Source organism: Cervus canadensis, chromosome X (genome assembly GCF_019320065.1).
Source record: "Cervus canadensis isolate Bull #8, Minnesota chromosome X, ASM1932006v1, whole genome shotgun sequence".
NCBI classification, from domain to species: Eukaryota; Metazoa; Chordata; class Mammalia; order Artiodactyla; family Cervidae; genus Cervus; species Cervus canadensis.
In genome coordinates this window covers 88,649,595-88,670,034 of record NC_057419.1, presented here as the reverse complement: position 1 = coordinate 88,670,034, position 20,440 = coordinate 88,649,595, and the positions used below count along the sequence as shown (strand labels likewise).

The 20,440-nt window shown below is 36.3% G+C and overlaps 1 protein-coding gene across 4 annotated transcripts; it reads left to right on the top strand.

The window, feature by feature from the left end:
- Positions 1-775: 775 nt before the first annotated feature.
- On the top strand, positions 776-18,571 carry LOC122434949 (cytochrome c oxidase subunit 5B, mitochondrial-like). 4 transcript variants are annotated; one of them, XM_043458758.1, is made up of 3 exons: positions 2,405-2,408; positions 11,138-11,140; positions 18,077-18,571. In XM_043458758.1, exon 3 carries the CDS (start codon positions 18,105-18,107, stop codon positions 18,492-18,494), a length of 390 nt encoding a protein of 129 aa, XP_043314693.1. In that variant the 5' UTR covers positions 2,405-2,408; positions 11,138-11,140; positions 18,077-18,104; the 3' UTR covers positions 18,495-18,571. The 4 variants fall into 4 exon arrangements, with proteins under 4 accessions (XP_043314697.1, XP_043314693.1, XP_043314694.1 ...); XM_043458762.1 differs by lacking the exons at positions 2,405-2,408; positions 11,138-11,140 and adding an exon at positions 776-783; XM_043458759.1 differs by lacking the exon at positions 11,138-11,140.
- The last annotated feature ends 1,869 nt before the right edge of the window (positions 18,572-20,440 follow it).

Genomic DNA, 20,440 nt, shown 5'->3' with positions numbered 1-20,440 from the left:
GTTATCCCACTGAATGAATGAATATATCCCAGTTTATTTACCTATTTACCTGTTGATGAGCATTTGTTTTTTTTTTTTCCTCCAGTTTTCAATGACAGTGAATTAAGTTGATACTTCATATCATTTATGTGCAAGTCCTTATGAATATATGTTTTCATTTCTCTTAGATAAATACTTAGAGAAGTAATCGCAGAATCACATAGTAGGGGTATATTTAAATTTAGAAGAAAATGTTAAACTGTTTTCCAATGTGGTTGTGCCATATTGCATTCCCACACATCAATGTTGTAGACTTATTTTAAATATATTTTAATAATCTGTTTTTGACTGGTAAGTTTAATATTAATACATAGGCATTTCTTACATTACTAATATATTTGTATATATTTTTACCACTATATTTTGTCTTTTCTATTTACCATGATTTTTTAAAAAAAATTTTCCTTTCTCTACTTTTATTTGAATTATTGAGTTTCTGTTTTCCACAATCTATTGATTTGCAGGTTAAATATCAAATTTATACTATTTTAATGTTACTCTTAAATTGTCATTATGTCTCTTTTTCTGTTCTGTAACGATAACCCTATATGCAAAACAGAAAAAGAGACACAGAAGTACAGAACAGACTTTTGAACTCTGTGGGAGAAGGTGAGGGTGGGATGTTTCGAAAGAAGAGCATGTATATTATCTATACAACAGATCACCAGCCCAGGTGGGATGCATGAGACAAGTGCTCCGGCCTGGTGCACTGGGAAGACCCAGAGGAATCGGGTGGAGAGGGAGGTGGGAGGGGGGATCGGGATGGGGCATACGTGTAAATCTATGGCTGATTCATGTCAATGTATGACAAAACCCACTGAAATGTTGTGAAGTAATTAGCCTCCAACTAATAAAAAAAAATAAAATAAAAAAATAAAAAAAATAAAATAGTCATCAGCTCAGGAAAAAAAAAAAAAGAAAAAAAATTGTCATTATGAATCATTAGCAAAGAATAAATGTTAATCAACATTTCTACTCTTGTCCCTAAATAAAGTGAACTTTAAACTACTTTAACCTTGATTAACACTATGTCTTATTAAATATTAGTGTTGTCTCATATTTTAGTTTCACCATGTTTTTATGTACTCAGGTTTAGTCATTATTATTTTTCTTATTTTATATACAGGCATACTTCATTTTATTGCACTTCACAATTATTATTATTATTATTTTTTAAATTGAAGGCTTATGGCAACCCTGCATAGAGCATGGCTGTCTGTGCCATTTTTCAGACAGACAGCATTTGCTCATTTATCTCTGTGTCACATTTGGTAATTCTCACAATATTTTAAACTTTTAATTATTACTATATTTGTTATGCTCACACATGATCAATGATCTTTAATGTTATTATTGTAATTGTGTCTGGGCTCTGCAAATCCTGCCATGTAAGATGGTGAACTTAATAAACTGTATGCGTTCTGACCAACTGGCCATTTCCCCATTTCTCTCTCCCTCTCCTGGGGCCTTTCTATTCCCTGAGCGTGTGTGCATGCATGCTAAGTCACTTTGATTGTGTCTGACTCTTTGCGACCCTATGGACTGTAACCTGCCAGGCTCCTCTGTCCATGGAATTCTCAAGGCAAGAATAATGGAGTGGGTTGCCTTGCCCTGCTCCAGGGGATCTCCAACCCAGGGATTGAACCTACATCTTTTGTGGCTCCTGCATTGCAGGTGGATTCTTTACCGCTGAGCCACCGGGGAAGCCCTCTATTCCCTGCTGCTGCTAAGTCACTTCAGTGTGACTCTGTGTGATCCTGTAAACGGCAGCCCACCAGGCTCCCCCGTCCCTGGGATTCTCCAGGCAAGAACACTGGAGTGGGTTGCCATTTCCTTCTCCAAAGGAAACAATATTTAAATTATGTCAGTGAATAACCCTACAATGGCCTGTAAGTGTTTAAGTGAAAGGAAGATCACAAATCTCTCTAAATTAAAAGCTCAGAATGATTAAGCTTAGTGAGGAAGGCATGTGAAAGCTGGAACAGGCTGGAAGCTAGGCATCTTGTGACAAATGGTTAGCCAAGTTGTGATTGTAATGGAAAAATTCTTGAAGGAAATTAAAAGTGCTACTCCAGTGAATACACACATTAAAAAAAAAAAAAAAAAGCAAAACTGCCTTATTGCAGATATGGAGAAAGTTTTGGTGGTCTGGATAGAATACCAATGTAGAACATTTGCTTAAACCAAAGCCTAATCCAGAGCAAAACTGACTCTCTTCAGTTCCATGAAGATTGAGATATGTGAGGAAGATACAGAATAAAAGCTTGAAGCTAACAAAGGTTGGTTCATGATGTTTAAGGAATGGAGCTATCTCCATAACAGAAAAGTTCCAGGTGAAGCAGCACGTGCTGATTTAGATGCTGCAGCAAGTTTTCCAGATCTTGTTGAGATAATAATGAATGTGGCTACACTATACAACAGGTTTTCAGTTTAGACAAAACAGCCTTATATTGGAAGAAGATGCCATCTAGGACTTTCATAGGTAGAGAGGAGAAGTCAATGCCTTATTTCAAAGCTTCAAAGGGCAAGCTGACTCTCTTGGTGACTTTAAGTTGAAGCCAGTGTTCATTTACCATTCTGAAAATCCTAGTGCCCTTAGGAATAATGCAAAACATTCTGTTTGTGCTCTGTAAGTGGAACAGTAAAGCCTGGATTACAACATTACTGAATAGTTTAAGCCCACTGTTGAGATATGCTGCTCAGGAAAAAAAAAAAAGTCTTTCAAAGTATTACTGCTATTGACAATGCACCTTGTTACCCAAGAGCTCTGGCAAAGATGTACAATGAGATTAATGTTGCTTTCAAGCTTCAAGTATAACATCCATTCTGAAGCCTATGAATCAAGAAGTAATTTCAACTTTCAAGTCTTATTATCTAAGAAATACATTTTGTAAGGCTATAGCTGCCATAGATAGTGATTTCTTGGATGGATCTGGGCAAAATCAATTGAAAACCTTGTGGAAAGGATTCACCATTCTAGATGCCATTAAGAACATTCATGATTCAGGGTAAGAGGTCAAAATATCAGTGTTCATAGGAGTTTTGGTGAAGTTGATTCCAACGCTCATGGATGATATTGGAGGGTTAGACTTCACTGGAGGAAGTAACTGCTGATGTAGTGGAAGTAGCAGGAGAAGTAGAGTTGAAGTGGAGCTTGAAAATGTGACTGAATTGTTGCAATCTCATGATAAAACTAACGGATGAGGAGTTGCTTATGGATGAGCAAATAAAGTGGTTTCTTGAGATAGAATAACTCCTGCTGAAGATGCTGTGAAGATTGTTGAAATGACACGAAAAGATTTAGAGCATGACATAAACTTAGTTGATAAAGCACTGGCGGAGTTTGAGAGGACTGACTCCAGTTTTGAAAGAAGTTCTATTGTGGGTAAAGTGTTGTCAAACCAAATCGCTTGCTACAGAGAAATCATTTGTGAAAAGAGGGGTAAATCCATGTGACAAACCTCGTTGATTTTTTTAATAAATTGTCATCCACCCCCCCTGACCTTTGGCAGTCACCGCCCTGATCAGTCAGCAGTCACCAACATCTAGACAAGACTCTCCACCAGTAAAAAAAAAAAATTATGGCTCACTGAAGCCTCAGATGATGGTTAACATTGTTTAGCAGTAAAGTATTTCTTAATTAAGGTGTGTACATTGTTTTTTAAGACATAATGCTATTGCACACTTAATAGACTACATTATATTGTAAGCATAACTTTTATATGCACAGAGAAACGAAAGCATTCATATGACTTGCTTTGTTGAGATATTTACTTATTGTGGTTGGTCTGAAGCCAAACCTGCAATATCTCTGAGGTATGTTTGTAGTCAATTTTTGTCTATTTTTTTGGTCAATTGTTATCCATCTTTTTGGCAAGTATTTTTTTATCCATTGCTTCTAACCACTCAGTTTTTTTAATTGTTAATTTCTGTTTTTATTGAAATATATGCATTCTTTACATCTACAGTGAAAGTCTGTCAATTTAAAAATATCCATCTTTATTGAAAATATCTTTAGTTTTTTATTCTTTTTAAGTAGATGTTTAGTTGAGTGACAAGTAAATGGGTCAGGGCAGTATTAGAGACATTAGATGTTGAAGCCCTTATGGTGACAGAAGGGCTTCCCTGGTAGTTCAGCTGGTAAGGAATCCATCTGTAATGCAGGAGACCCTGGTTCAAATCCTGAGTTGGGAAGATCCACTGGAGAAGGGATAGGCTCCCCACTCTAGTATTCTTGGGCTTTCCTGGTGGCTCAGCTGGTAAAGAATCCGCCTGAAATGTGGGACTGAAATGTGGGAGACCTGGGCCCAATCCCTGGGATGGGAAGATTCCCTGGAGAAGAGAATGGCTACCTACTCCAGTATTCTGGCCTGGAGAATTCCATGGACTGTATAGTCCTTCACTCACAGTGACAGATGGTGAACAGTGCAACATGCATGTGGTCTTCCACTGAGGGCTTGGACAGGGTTGATGCATTATGACTATAGTTTAGAAAAGGCATTCTGCTGCTTCCAAATTACTTCCTACAACTTTCCTGCTATTACTGCTACAACTTTCCTACTGTTGGTTATCTTCTACCTTTTACTGGAAAGCAAGAGGTAAGGTCTTTTGCCAAGAGTGGGGGAGCCTGCCTTGGGCTTCCCAGGTGGTGCTGGAGGTAAAGAATCTGTCTGCCAATTCAGGAGATGCAAGAGACATGGGTTCAACCCCTGGATTTGGAAGATTCCCTGGAGAAGGAAATGGCAACTCACTCTAGTATTCTCACCTGGAGAATTCCATGGATAGAGGAGCCTGGTGGGCTACAGTCCCGTGGGTCCACAAAGAATCAGACATGACTGAGTAACTTAGCACAGTACAGGGAGGATATGGTGACATTAGAGACTTAAGAAAAGTGCAGTGCCACTGATTTTCACAATTTCATATTTTTCTCCAGCAACCAGGTATCGCCCTGGAGACAGATTGATCCATGGTTGATGTGTTGTCAACATTAGAACTGTTGTAAAAGGACTACTGGGACTTAGGCAAGAGACTGCTTAACATGATGACTGATGGGATCTAAAGTGATTAAGGAAAAAAACCACTAGCTATGTCTGTGTGGTTGGAGAAAAGCAGGAATATACAATTGAGCAAGTTAGAAGAATAATACACTAGATATTGAGAATGTGATATTTCAATATATTTCAAGAATTGTTGAGTTCCAGGAGATAACAAGATCTAAGGTGTGACTGGGAGTGGTGATGGAAGTAGAATGAATGGGGGAAGATAATTAGAATTAAGACACTAAGGCAACCTAGAATCTTGAAAGTTGGATCCTTCATGTTTAAGGATCCCTGCTTTGAGAAATATGCTGACACAATAGAAGCAAGACATATTGTCTAATAAGTTGACTTTAATATGCAATTAACTGAGCCTCATAATCTTCTCTACAGGAAGGATATATCTTTGTGTTCTTTTTCATATTCAAGTTTACTGTGGAAAAAACATCAGACAACAATATAATTCATTTGGCATAAGATTTCTTAACATTGTGTACTTTTCCTCATACTTTTCACTTCACCATTCAGGGGTGTGGCCTTTCATAACTAGAAGCCAGTGAGTCCCCAAAATAGTGTGAATTATTAGTTTCAATATTCAAGTAAAATTTAATTTTATATGAAAAATTTGGATTGCAAAGATAAGAAGAATTTTGCCATAACTTATGAGCAAAATGTCTCTAATGTTAATAGCCTCTAGTCTTCACCTCTCATTTTTTTCAGACCAGAATTAATGAAGAAATTCTATATATGGATTAGAGAGCATGTATAAAATCATTTTAGAAACTTTAGATGAAAGATTTTTGATTGGAAAGATTCCAAGTGTCAATTAGTAGTTGTGAAGCTTTAGTTACTATGGTTGTGAATCATTTGGACTTAAATAAAGTTTAGCTTTCACATTAGGTGATCTTCAGTCCAGAGTGATTAGAAGAAAATAGCTGATAATTAAGAAAGTCTTTTCATATAATGAAAATCCTGTCATGAATAGAAGTAATTTTAATTTTTCTCATAGCAATTTTTTCAACTCTCTTCAGGAAAATATCAAGAGAGTATTGTAGTGTTTGGCATAATTTTCCAAATGTAACCTTAGCCAGCACAGATAAAACTATATCATAAGAAGTTTTAACATTTGATGAACTTGTATTAATTAATTCTTCAATTTATACTGTATTAAAGCATGTGAACAGATACATGATGAAAATTAAATTTAATATTAATTATGATTTTAGTTCCTTTTTCCCTTCCTTCATCCCTTTCTTTTTTACTTGTATTTGTTAATTGCTACAGGAAGTTTTGGAGATTGGCTTAAGTACTACACAAGGAACAAGTTAGTCATTTCACTGCACTTTGTATATTTCACTGTGTTCATTTTGCTAAGCTAATCAAGAAAGACATTGAACAAAAGGAGCAAGGTTTCTGAGGACCATAAATCTGAGGCATTTTCTCCCCCATTTGAGAAGAAATTAGAAGAAATCTAATCTCATTTATGGTGTACTTGATAGTAATCAACTTACAGTTTCCATAGGGAGCTCAAGTTCTCATGTAATTACAAGGTGTGAATCAGCATGTGGTTATTTATGTTATGCAGACTAAGCACATAAAAATATGTTGGATCATACTGAACTGAAAGTTTGCAAGCCAGGAATATGTGTTTGGCGTTAGCCATCTGTTTAAGGGAGATCTCCTAGTGTTCTTAATATACTCTTTGAGGCCTCTGTGTCGCAAATTACTAATATTTCTATGTACAGTGGGATACTCTTCATCTATAGTAGAAATGTATTTTCTTATGGCTATTAATCCTGATTAAAACTAATGTTTATTTTAGGGTGCAATGGTTAACTAGACTTGGATTTATAATTTAACTAGTGTAGTGTCTTAGATTTCCTGAAATGACTCATTTTAGCATAAAAGGTTGAAAGATAAAAGAAAGGCCTGTACTTTATTGCTCCATCTAATGCTTCTCTCATAGTTCAGTCGGTAAAGAATCTGCCTGCAATACAGGAGACCTGGACTCGATTCCTGGGTCAGGAAGATCCCCTGGAGAAGGAAATGGCAATCCACTCCAGTATTCTTTGCCTGGAAAATCCCATGGACAGAGGAGCCTGGCGGGCTACAGTCCATGGGGTCGCAAGAGTCGGACACGACTTAGTGACTAAACTACCACCACCAATGCTAAAAGATGTTAATAATTAGAAAATAATAAATAATTCCGTAATCTGGCACTCAGGAAATTTGATGCTATGTAACACGGATTGAATTTTGAGAGATGAAGTGGATTCTTAAGTTACATCTATGTGAGTGGTGAGGAATTAGTGATAGCTTTGTATATTTACAAAGCACAGTCAGTTTGCTTTAGGTACTTATTGATAACCCAGATTCAGAGATAGAATTTCCTTTATATCATCTAAAAGTTTGATGTGTATGAATGTAAACTAGGATGGTTTGAGTGATGTGAGTGGCAAAGGAAAAACCTATTCATGAATATTGGCATCATTTTCTATTAATTAGTTCGGATGGTTGTGACTCTTTGCCTAATTCATGTGGTCTCAGGCAAAGGAATACTTTTTGAAAATTAGCCACCAAAAGAGAGTTTTAGATAAGCTACCCTCTGTAATACTAAGTAGACAAGCTTGATTTATGTGTTTTTTGTTTAGTTTCATTTGTTCAGAATGCTAGGCTAAGTTCTTTGACTTTATTGTACATGTAAAAGGGGAAGTGTTATGAGCAGAGTGACTTACTTATGTAATAATGAAAATGATGTATTTCTATACATATTATTTCACTGAGGTACAGAAATATGACTTTGTAAGAACAAAAATATGTTGAATCAACATTGAGATTTTGATATCAAAATTGTTCAGTGATGTTAGTCTGAAATTTAAACTGAGCTAAGCTTTTTGCCTCTTATTAAATTCAGATATCCTGGAGATAGTTGAAAAGTTACTACTAGGCATGAAAGTGGGGGAAAAAAAATGGGAGTAACCAGTACATCTTCTTCATTAACAAGTACATCTTCTTCATTAACCACTTAATCCTGGTCAAGTAGAGATGCAAATAGTTTTAATAATAATTTTAATGAACATTTATAACACATATAAACATAAACTATAGTCTACCTTTTCCTCCTACCACTTATAAATTTTAATATATGGAGCAACTATAAACTTTTCTGGGCTTTAGTTACCTCCCTTATAAATTTTGCATAGTATTATGTTGAGTGTCTGAAAACAAGAAGCTTTTAGGGTCCTTTTTAGTTCTATGATCTTTACTTTGATAAATGGTATGGCAGTGAGAGATCTCATTAAAAATATCATTTCTCAGAACAAGTGTTAATATGCCAAAATTTGAAAGCCTTTGATTCAATTCTATTGAGTAGTATCATTCTGAAATATCTATGTTTAATGAGTAGTTGACTGAAAGTCATGAATTATGGCTTTATTACATCTAAATAAGTTAGCATTTTGAAGTGGTGATACAAATACATTAAAAATACTAAATATGAATGTGTTAGTCACTCAGTCGTGTCCAATTCTTTGTGACCCCATGTAGCTTGCCAGGCTCCTCATCCATGGGATTTTCCAGGCAAGAATACTGGAGTGAGTTGCCATTCCCTTCACCAGGGGATCTCCCCGACCCAGGGATCAAATCTGGGTCTCCTGCATTGCAGGCAGATTCTTTAACATCTGAGCCACCAGCATAATATAGGTTTAACTAAAATTTTATTTTCTCCACCAGTTGTTTGGGATCTACTAAGTTACTAATTTAACAAACAAGTATTGAATATTTCATAATTAACCAAACATTATGTTAAAAAATAAGTAAGGGAAGTGAAGTACCTACATGCAAAATATTTGTATGGTATATAAAATAAAATTTTTCAGTTGCTGAGTCTTGTCTGACTCTTTGCAACCCCATGGACTGCAGCACACCAGGCTTCCCTGTCTTTCGCCATCTCCCAGAGTTTGCTCAAACTCATCTCCATGGATCAGTGGTGCCATCCAAGCATCTCATTCTCTGTCACCCACTTCCCCTCCTGCCCTCAATCTTTCCCAGCATCAGGGTCTTTTCCAGTGAGTTGGCTCTTTACATCAGATGGCCAGATTATTGGAACTTCAGCTTCAGTCTTTCCAATGAATATTCAGGATTGATTTCCTTTAGAACTGACACATTTGATCTCCTTGCTACCCAAGAGATTCTCAAGAGTCTTCTTCAGCACCACAGTTCAAAAGCATCAATTCTTTGGTGCTCAACCTTCTTTATGGTCCAACTCTCACATCTGTACATGACTACCGGAAAAACCATAGCTTTGACTATATGGACCTTGGTTGGCAAATTGATATCTCTGCTTTTTAATACACTATCTAGGTTTGTTATAGCTTTTCTTCCAAGGAGTAAGTGTCTTTTCATTCCATGGCTGCAGTCTCTGTCTGCAGTGATTTTGGAGCTCAGAAAATAAAATCCATCACTGTTTCAAATTTTTCTCCATTTATTTGCCATGATATGATGGGACCGGATGCCATGATCTTAGTTTTTTAGATGTCGAGCTTTAAACCAACTTTTTCACTCTCCTCTTTCCCTTTCATCAAGAAGCTTTTTAGTTCCTCTTCACTTTCTGCCGTTAGAGTAGTATCATCTGTATATCTGAGGTTGTTGATAATCTCCTGTCAGTCTTGATACCAGCTTGGGGTTCGTCCAACCCAGCAGTTTTGAATGATGTACTCTGCATAGAAGTTAAATAATCAAGGTGACAATATACAGCCTTGATGTACTTCTTTCCCAAGTTTGAACCAGTTCATTTTCCCATGTCTGGTTCTTACTATTGCTTCTTGGCCTGCATACAGGTTTCTTAGGTGGCAGGTAAGGTGGTCTAGTATTCCCATCTCTGAAAATATTTTCTACAGTTTGTTGTGATCCACACAGTCAAAGTCTTTAGTGGTCAATGAAGCAGAAGTAGATGCTTTTTTTCTGAAATTCCCTTGCTTTTTCTGTCATGTAGAGTATGTTGGCAACTTGATCTTTGGTTCCTCTGCCTTTCCTCAATCCAGATTTTACATCTGGAAGTTCTTGGTTCATGTACCTGTTAAAGCCTAGCTTGGAGAATCTTGAACATCACTTTGCTAGCATGTGAGATGAAGTGCAATTGTGTGGTAATTTGAACATTTTTGGCATTGTGTTTCTTTGGGATTGGAATGAAAAATAAATAAAGGATACAAATAATAAATAAGATATAATCCATGCTCTCCAGTCTAATGGGTAAAGTTTCATTTAAACAGACAATTATAAAAGCATGACATCCTGTTGATAACCTTAGTTTATATATTTATTTTTTAATGTACTTTTATTTTACCTATAATTTTTAAAAATTATTTACTTATTTGACTGTGTCAGGTCTAAGTTATAGCACACAAGATCTTTCTTTGCATTGCATGGTAGTTGTGGTGGGAGGGCTTAGTTGCCCCATGGCATGTGGGATCTTATTTCCCGGATCAGGGATTGAACCTGTGTCCCCTGTGTTGCAAGGCAAATTTTTAACCACTGGACCACCAGGGAAGTCCCTATATATTTTTATATTTTTTTTATCCAATTTCGTCTGGGACTACTACCTGACATTAAGACCCAGTTTGGTTTTCAGTAGGGTCAAAGTTCATATTTATTAATTAGTAGAATTTAGTTAGCATACTACACAGGTATGATTAAAGCAAGTATGCTGATTTTTTTTTTTTTTTTGTGGATGGCCTGCAGAGTCTTATCAGTTCTCTGACCAGGGATTGAAGGGGTGCCCCCTGCAGTGGAAGCATGGAGTCTTAACCACTGGACTGCCAGGGAAGTCTTGATTTTCATTTTTGATACACTTGATTTTTCTCTTTTTAAAAATCTTTGCTATTTTTACTACAATGTACTATATTTGATTCATAGGAATACATAATCTGAAAGAGACAAGAAAAAGGCTACCAGTTATATGTCCAGATCTGCTGAAATTCTACTTTAAAAGGCAGCCAAATAAATGCTTTATTTAAACAAAAACAAAACCAGACCTTGTTTTTGTAGCTAAGATAGTTGTGAAGGGGGTCAGCATTTGTTTAAATGTTACTGGTTCAGCAATTTTCATTTTGGAGTAAAATGACATTACAGTGTTATAGTTCTGTGAAGCCATAGCAGAATACATATTTGGCACTTTATCTAGGTTGCAAAAGTGAGGTAATGATTCATTTGAAAGATTTCGATAGTTTCTTGCTTGACATAATTCTGACTCTCAGATGTATCAGTTGCATATAATAGAGCCAAACCAGCCATTTGGAAATGTGAATAATATGATCCAAGTCAATGAATTCAGTTTGAGGCTTATTTTTCACCTATAGAGATTACATCCATCAGTGGAGGCAGAATCTTTAATTAAACAAGATTTTCTCTGCTTGGGCTCCACTTTGCTGCTAATTTGCTACTAATCTCTGTACTTCAGAGTGGGGTTCAGGCACTATATTTAAAAATGCCTCTATAGACTATACTGGCTTTTAAGACTTAGGGTTTTTTCCCCTCCACCCCAAAAGCTATTTTTTAAAAAACTTTATTGAAGTACAAATTTATGTTAATTTCTGCTGTGCAGCAAAGTGATTCAGTTATGCATATGTACATATTCTTTTTTCAGATTCTTTTCCATTATGGTTTATCACAGGATATTGAATACAGTTCTCTGTGCTATACAGTAGGACTTTGTTGTTTATTCATTCTATATATACTACTTTGCACCTGCTAATCCCAAACTCCCAATCCTGCCAGTCCCCCTCCCTCCTTGCAACCACAAATCTGTTTTCTATATGTGAATCTGTTTCCTTTCCATACATAAGAACTTACTATTTCTATAAATGAAGTGTTAGTGTTAAAATGGGCATAAAGAACATAGCATTCACCAAGGAAAATCAGTTTGAAGTGTTAAAGTTGTCTGAAAATGCAAAGAGAACCATAAGACCTACCTACTGTCTACATGGTGAATTTTCTCAAATAACATTTTTCTTGCTGGTCATATTGGTTAGGCCTTCATGCTTTCTTTTCAAATTAAGTAATCCTAAGAGGACAGCTTTCTCTGGTATGAATCATCTTTAGAAATATTTGCTTTCTACACACTAATCAATTTCACTTGTTTTTTTAGAGATAGACATTTAATAAACCAAGGAAAACAATTTCTTCAAACATACTATAATCAAGATTCACATCGGTAGTTTTACTAGATTAATTTTTGTGGCTAATGATAAATATAATTCCCTTAAATGTAAAATATTATGAGAATAATTAAGGGATCAAAATTTCTTTGAACTAAGTATTTCAACCTCAAGATTAACAAAATCTCTAGATATTTAATCTTAACCAAATGTTTTCAATACAAAATGAGACAATCACCCTGTGATATTGGGAATGATGAAATTTTAATCTAATTAATTTCAGAGTCATTATTCTGTTTTTAAAAGATGTTTTTGGCAGCACCCAAGCTAGAAGTAAGAGAAATTTTGATGATGAAAATGTACGTGTATGTCAAAAGCTTGTAGATCACGGAATCCTTCAGCTTTCCAGTGATCAGTGTACTAGAACAATTAGTAAGCGAGTTAAACTGCTGAATTAAGATAAAAATGAAATGACTGGCTCATTAAAGCTGCAATCTGAAGAAATAACAATGCTTCAATAAACCTCTCAGTACAATCCCAGTGAAATGAGATGGATCACTAAAGCTGCTCAGAGAAACAGCTGTTTGAATGGTTCCACTGCCAGTACCTGCTCTAGTTATGTCTGAGGACCTCATGTTTGTTATTACCTACTTCTTAGGGCATCATTTCCTTAGATAACAAGACATATAACCTCTTAAGACTTTGATATTCATGTGTTTCATTTGATTAACAATGGTCTCTCCTGACTCCATCTTTAAATTAAGCTGACATGAAGAAATATATACACACATATAATTTTTCCTTGGTATTTATTATAATAGCAATCTTAGGAGAAGAATATAGCATAACTGGTAACATTTTTTTCTGAATGGACTGAATACCCGCTACCCGCAATTCATATGTTGAAGTCTTGTTGTTCAGTTACTAAGGGGTTTTCGACTCTTGCTCCACGGATTGCAGCATGCCAGGCTTCCCCGTCCTTCACCATCTTCTGGACTTTGCTAAAATTCATGTCCCATGAGTTGGTGATGTCATCCAACCATCTCATCCTCTGTCACCGCTTTCTCCTCCTGCCCTCAATCTTTCCTAGCATCAGGGTCTTTTCCAATGATTGGGCTCTTTGCACCACATGGCCAAAGTATTGGAGGTTCAGCTTCAGCATCAGAAGTTCCAGTGAATATTCAGGGTTGATTTCCTTTAGGATTGACTGGCTTGATCTCCTTGCAGTCCAAGGGACACTCAAGAGTCTTCTCTAGCACCACAGTTTGAAAGCATCAATTCTTTCGCGCTCAACCTTCTTTATGGCCCAACTCTCACATCTGTACATGACTACTGGGAAAACTGTAGCTTTGACTATACAGACCTTTGTAGGCAAAGGGATGTCTCTGCTTTATACTACACTGTCTAGGTTTGTCATAGTATTTGGAGATAGGGCTTTGAGGAGATAATTAGGTTTAGAGATCCTGATGGTGAGAACTTCCTGATGGGATTAGTGTTCATAAGGACACATTGATAAGGCAGAAAAAAAGGCTTTCACCACAACCTGACTATGCTGGGACTCTCAACTTGGATGTCCAGCCTCCAGAACTGTGAGAAAAGACATTTTTGTTTTTGAAGCTACCAAGTCTGTGGTATTTTGTTATGGTGGCCTGAACTGACTAATACCATTTCATAATAAGCACAAATTTTATTTATCTTAGAATTGAGACATACAGGTAAATAGATTTAGTAGTAAAGTACAAACACAAAAAGGAGACACTATAAACAATTTTTAGTAAGTAAATGTTGTGAACAAACTTGGCATGAAAGGTGCAGTTTGAATTCTTAGTCTCTCAAGTGTGTGACCATATGGGAATTTATGTCGTAGATCTGGCCCTCATCCAGTGATTTGGTGGTCTTACTTCTCTGGTGGTCTTGTCTTCCATATTCTTCTCTTTCCTTTCAAAATGTATTCAGTGTCCATTCTCCAAGTTGTCACCTCTATCTGATCCATTTCATTCTTCTTTGGTAGCAGTCTGATTTCAGTCAGTTCTCAACTTCCAGTCACCGAGAGAGTCTGTGAGTCCAGGAAGCCTTTTAAAATGGCAAAAATAAATCAAGAAATCCTTTTGATCTTATTAGCACTTTACTATTTATACATACTTTACTATTGCAATTCACATGGGAGCCTGTTTGTTAATGTATGTTTCACAATTTTGTTAAGATATATATGTTTGATTAATGCCCCTGACACCTGCTTATATCACAAGGAAAGTGTTTATTTTTCAGTTGGATAATATCTATCTTTGCCTCCCCTCCATTTTTTGTACATCTGGCCAAATGCTGTTTCACCCAATTTCTGGAAAATTGGTTGTCTTACTAGCATTAAAATTTTTTGCATCATTAATGTTTTGAAATAAATTTACTTTTTCATGGCAATGTTTTTCATCACAGATGTGACCTTATAATGTTAAGTCTTAGATGTAATAAATCTGTTTTAACCTATTTTATATTGGATTAGACAGGTGCTTCCTAAATTATTTGTATAAAGATAGTGCTAATGATTAAGAAATTTCTGGAATAATACCATTAAGAAGTATATCTTTCATATTTTACTTTAAAGGATTTATCTGATTATAGAGCATCATTAATAGTAACAAAATGTTCAAAAAGAGCAACTTAATATTTTAAGGCTTTGTTCAACAAACCCACTTTCCCCTCATATTATGCACACACTTAACTAGGAAAAAGTTCTTTGACTTAGCTATTTTATGTAAATTAAACACACAAAAAAGCTACATTAACATAAAAATATGGAACAATGTTGGCAAAAATTTCAAAGTGAGGAGCATCACATTCTTCTCCCCCATAAAAGCCATAAAAATGGTCAAAAACTTTCAGAATCAACTTTTGCTGTGGAAATTAACCAAAGGTTTGCAGCAAGAAAATGCTTTTTCAAGGAAAATGGTGTATATTAAGTAAGAACAATAAATTTTATGGTATTTTAACTTCCTTTTTACCATCTTTTGCACCTAAGCTCAGTAGTAGCTGTGGAAATAACACCCCACATTTTCAATACTTGAAGAAGCAGAACAAACTTCATTCAGAAGAATTGTAATTAATTAATTCTTATCATTCAGAAGAATTGTTAATTATTTTTTCTGCCCTGTCTGGTGACTTTTGAGAAGGCTGGCTCAAAAGATTTGTTTTTATTTCTCCTTAATTCAAAATTAGCCTACTGCTAAAACTGCTTCCCAAGGAGCATCTGTTGAAAACGTGTGCATGCACGATAAGTCCCTTTAGTTGTGTCTGACTCTGTGACCTTATGGATTGTAGCCTGCCAGGCTCCTCTGTCCATGGGATTCTCCAGGCAAGAATACTGAAGTGGGTTGCCATGCCCTCCTCTAGGGGATCTTCCCGACCCAGAGATTGAACCTGCATCTCTTGTGGCTCCTGCATTGCAGGCAAATTCTTTACCACTGAGCCCACCAGGGAAGCCCCTTGTTGAAAATGCTTACAGGCTAATGTGTTAGTTACTTTTATCAGAGGCCATTTATTAGAATTGGGGGAAATAATAGACTAATAAAAAATGCTTGGGAGAAGTAGCTGAGGAATTAGAAATCATTAATGTTTTTGGAAAGCCCCAATGTTTTTCCTGAGAATCCAGACTTCTATGTAAATGGTAAGGGCTGTCCACATGCTGAGGAAAGAACTCACGAGATACCCTAAGTTCTCATATCCTGCTGACATTGAAGCTTTGTTGAAGCAGGAAATAAAGGCAAGGCAGAGTAGCAAGCTACTTGGCTAAGTGTTGAGGGTGTGACCAACATATACAGAGCCTCTTGTCAAAGACTGATAGATTTTTGGTTATTGATGTTCAAAGAAATCTCTGTCCAGTCATTTGGTGACCACTAAACTATTGGAGAGGTGACTTCAGGGGCCACACATGAAAAGACAGACTTTACAGAATTAGTTCAACAAGTCATCTAAACAAATAATAACTACAAGCAGTAACCACAATAAATAATGGGGTAGGAAAATCTGATTTCCAGACTTGCCACATTATAATATTAGAAATCTTCAGTTTTCAACTGGAAGATAATTTTCTAGAAGAAAATAGGATGTAATCAAAGAAAGAAGAAAATATGGACCATACACAGGAATATAAGAAATCAATAGAAGCTATGCTTGAGGAAGCCAAGACTATGGACTTTCTAGAAAGACAACAGATTTAAAATAACTGTTTTAAATATGTTCAGCAAGCTAAACAAACAAAAAAAAATGTCTACAGAAATAAAGGAAAATATGAGAACAATTTTTCATATCAATAGATATCAATTGATAACATTCATGAAAAGGAATCAAATAAGAATTTTATACTTGGAAAGGACAACCGAAGTGAAAATTTCACAAGAAGGACTCAAAAACATATCTGTGCAAGCAGAAAAAGACAGTAAGCTGAAGGTAGATCTACTTGAATTATCCAGCCTAAGGAATAGAAAGAAACAAAGAATGAAGAACAGTCAATAGAGTCTCAGAGACCTGTGAGAAACAATCAAGCGTACCAATATATGCATTCTGATAGATAAGTGAAAAAAATTGACAGTCCAGAATAAAACCCATTTGTCTATGGCTGCTTGATTTTAACACGGGTGCCAAAATTATTCAATCTAGAGAAAATAGTCTTTTTAATAAATAGTGCTATTATAAGCAACTATCTACCTTACTTGACACCATATACAAAATTTAACTCAAAATAGATCAATAATCTAAATGTAAAAGCTAAAACTATAAAACTTGGGACTTCCCTGGTGGTCCAGTGGTTAAGAATCCGCCTTCCAGTGTAGAGGATGTAGCTTTGATGCCTAGTCTGGGAGCTAAGACCCTACATGCTGAGGGGCAACTAAGCTGCAACTATAGAGTCCACATGCTCTGGAACTCCTGTGCCACGACTAGAGAAAAGCCTGCATGCCGCAATGAAGATCTCGCGTGCCACACTCAACTAAGATCCAATGGAGCCAAAAATACATTAATTAAAAAAGAAAAACAGCTATAAAACTTTCACAAGGAAACATAGGGGACCTTGGATTAGGCAAAAGTTTCTTAGATATGACACCAAAAGCACAAACCAATCACAGGGGGAAAAAATGGACTTTATCAAAATTAAGAACTTTTGTTTGTCAAAGGACACTATCAAGATAGTGAGAGGTAATCTACATAATGGGAGAAAATATTTAAAAATTAGATGTATGATAAGTCTAGTATATAGAACATATAAGAACTAGGGTTAATCTTAACCCCAACCATAACTTAATATTAAGAAAAAGAAAACTGTGAAGAGCCCAATTTAAAAACTGACACAGGATTTGAATAGACATTTCTTCAAAGAAGATATGAGGTATCCAATAAGTGCAAGACGCTCAACATCATTAGATTTTAGGGAATGCAAATCAAAACTGCAGTGAGAAACCCTTACTTACCACTAGGATGGCTATGATGAGAAAAACGGATAATAACAAGTCTTAGTGAGGATGTGCAGAAATCAGAGCCCTCATACATTTTTGGTGAGGAGGCAAAATGGTGAGTACATTATGGAAAACAATGTAGTGGTTCCTTAAAAGTTCTCCTAGATATACAAACAAGAGAATTGAAAACTACTGTTAACATAAAATCTTGTACATGTATGCTCATATCAGCATTATTCATTATCGCAAAAAAGTGAGATTAACCCAAATGTCCATTAGCTGATGAGTAGATAAACAAAGTGTAGTATATTCATACAGTGGAATGTTATTTAACTATAAAAATGTTTGACATATATGCTACAACATGGATGTAGTATAACATTAAAAAATTATGCTAAATGAGGGAAGTGCTGGTGTTTGTAGCGGGCGTGATGGCGTCAAGGTTACTCCGCGGAGCTGGAGCTTTGGCCTCCCAGGCCCTGAGGGCCCGGGGTCCAAATGGAGTCTCCGTGGTGCGCTCTATGGCGTCTGGAGGTGGTGTTCCTACTGATGAAGAGCAGGCGACTGGGCTGGAGAAGGAGGTCATGCTGGCTGCACGCAAGGGACAGGACCCATATAATATACTTGCCCCAAAGGCAACCTCAGGTACCAAGGAAGACCCTAATTTAGTCCCCTCCATCACCAACAAGTGGATAGTGGGCTGCATCTGTGAAGAAGACAACAGTACTGTCATCTGGTTCTGGCTGCGCAAAGGCGAGGCCGAGCGTTGCCCCAGCTGTGGAACCCATTACAAGCTGGTGCCACACCAGCTGGCCCACTGAGCTATTACAGTAACGCACTCAGAATGTGATATGGAATTTCTTCTTTCCAGTAAAGACTAGTCATTAAAAAAAAAAAATTATGCTAAATGAAAGAAGGCTGACACAAAGGCCACATATTCCATTTACATGAAATGTCTATATTAATCCATTTAAATCTGCATATAGATTGAAAGTTGATTAGCAGTTGCCATGGGAAGGGGAGAGAGAAGGACTAGGACTAACCACTGATAGTTACAGGAACTCTCTTAGTGTTGATGAAAATGTTCTGGAATTAGTGTTGATGGTTGCATAGCATAGTGAATATCCTACAAACCCCTCAAATGTATACTTTAAAATGGTGAATTTTGTGTTAAGTGAATTATGACTCAGAAGAAAATATGGCAAGTTACAGCAGTAAAATATAAAATTAAATAACTTGTAATCTCATGACCTTAACATAAATATTAATATTTCGGTGAAATGGTATGTGATTTCTCTCTCTCTTCAGATAGATAGATATACAGTCTCTGTGCATAAAACAGAAAAGAAAATATTTTTGGAAATATGTTATTACACAGTTTATAAAAACTGCCTCTTAATAGTTATGCATAAATATTTTTCATGTTAACATATTTATAAATATTTTAAATCAATTTTATCAAGACAATCAGTCATAATTTAAATATTTTCCTATTAATATTTTGGAACTTTAGGTTTATATGAAATTTTATAATTATACATAATAGCATGATGAATTTTTCCTTAAGATAGAATTGAAGAAGTGATTTTGCCTATTATAACCCCTTTAAGCATTTGCTTCATACTTATGAGTTATCCCTTCAAATGGTGTATAAATTTATACTATTGCCTGAAAAGGGCCTGTTGATACACTTTCCAGAATTTTGTTCTTTCAAATTAAGGAAAAAAAAACATTGCAAATTTATAAATAAAACAAAGTTTTATTTCCAGAGAAGGAAAATGGCTACCCACTTCAGTATTCTTGCCTGGAGAATCCCATGGTCAGAGGAGCCTGGCAGGCTACAGGATTGCAAAGAGTGGGACACAACTTAGCGGCTAAACCACCACAACCATACTTTTATTTTACCAATTCTTTGAGAGATTAGTTCAGTTCAGTTCAGTTCAGTTGCTCAGTCGTGTCTGACTCTCTGAGACCCCATGGACTGCAGCATGACAGGCTCCCTTGTCCATCACCAACTTCCAGAGCTTGCTCCAACTCATGTCCATCGGGTTGGTGATGCCATCTAACCATCTCATCCTCTGTCATCCCCTTCAGGGTCTTTACCAATGAGTCAGTTCTCCACATCAGGTGGCCAAAGTATTGGAGCTTCAGCTTCAGTATCAGTCCTTCCAATGAATATTCAAGACTAATTTCTTTTAGGATTGACTGGTTTGATCTCCTTGCAGTCCAAGGGACTCTCAAGAGTCTTCTCTAGTACAGCAGTTCAAAAGCATCAATTCTTCGGGGCTCAGCTTTCTTTACGGTACAACTCTCACATCCATACATGACTACTGGAAAAACCATGGCTTTGACTAGACAGACCTTTGTTGGCAAAGTGTCTCTGCTTTTATTATTATTATTTTTTATTTATTTTTATTAGTTGGAGGCTAATTACTTTACAATATTGTAGTGGTTTTTGTCATACATTGACATGAATCAGCCATGGATTTACATGTATTCCCCATCCCGATCCCCCCCTCCCCCCTCCCTCTCTACCCGATCCCTCTGGGTCTTCCCAGTGCACCAGGCCCGAGCACTTGTCTCATGCATCCAACCTGGGTTCTGATCTGTTTCACCATAGATAATATACATGTTTCGATGCTGTTCTCTCGAAACATCCCACCCTCGCCTTCTCCCACAGAGTTCAAAAGTCTGTTCTGTACATCTGTGTCTCTTTTTCTGTTTTGCATATAGGGTTATCATTACCATCTCTGTTTTTAAATATGCT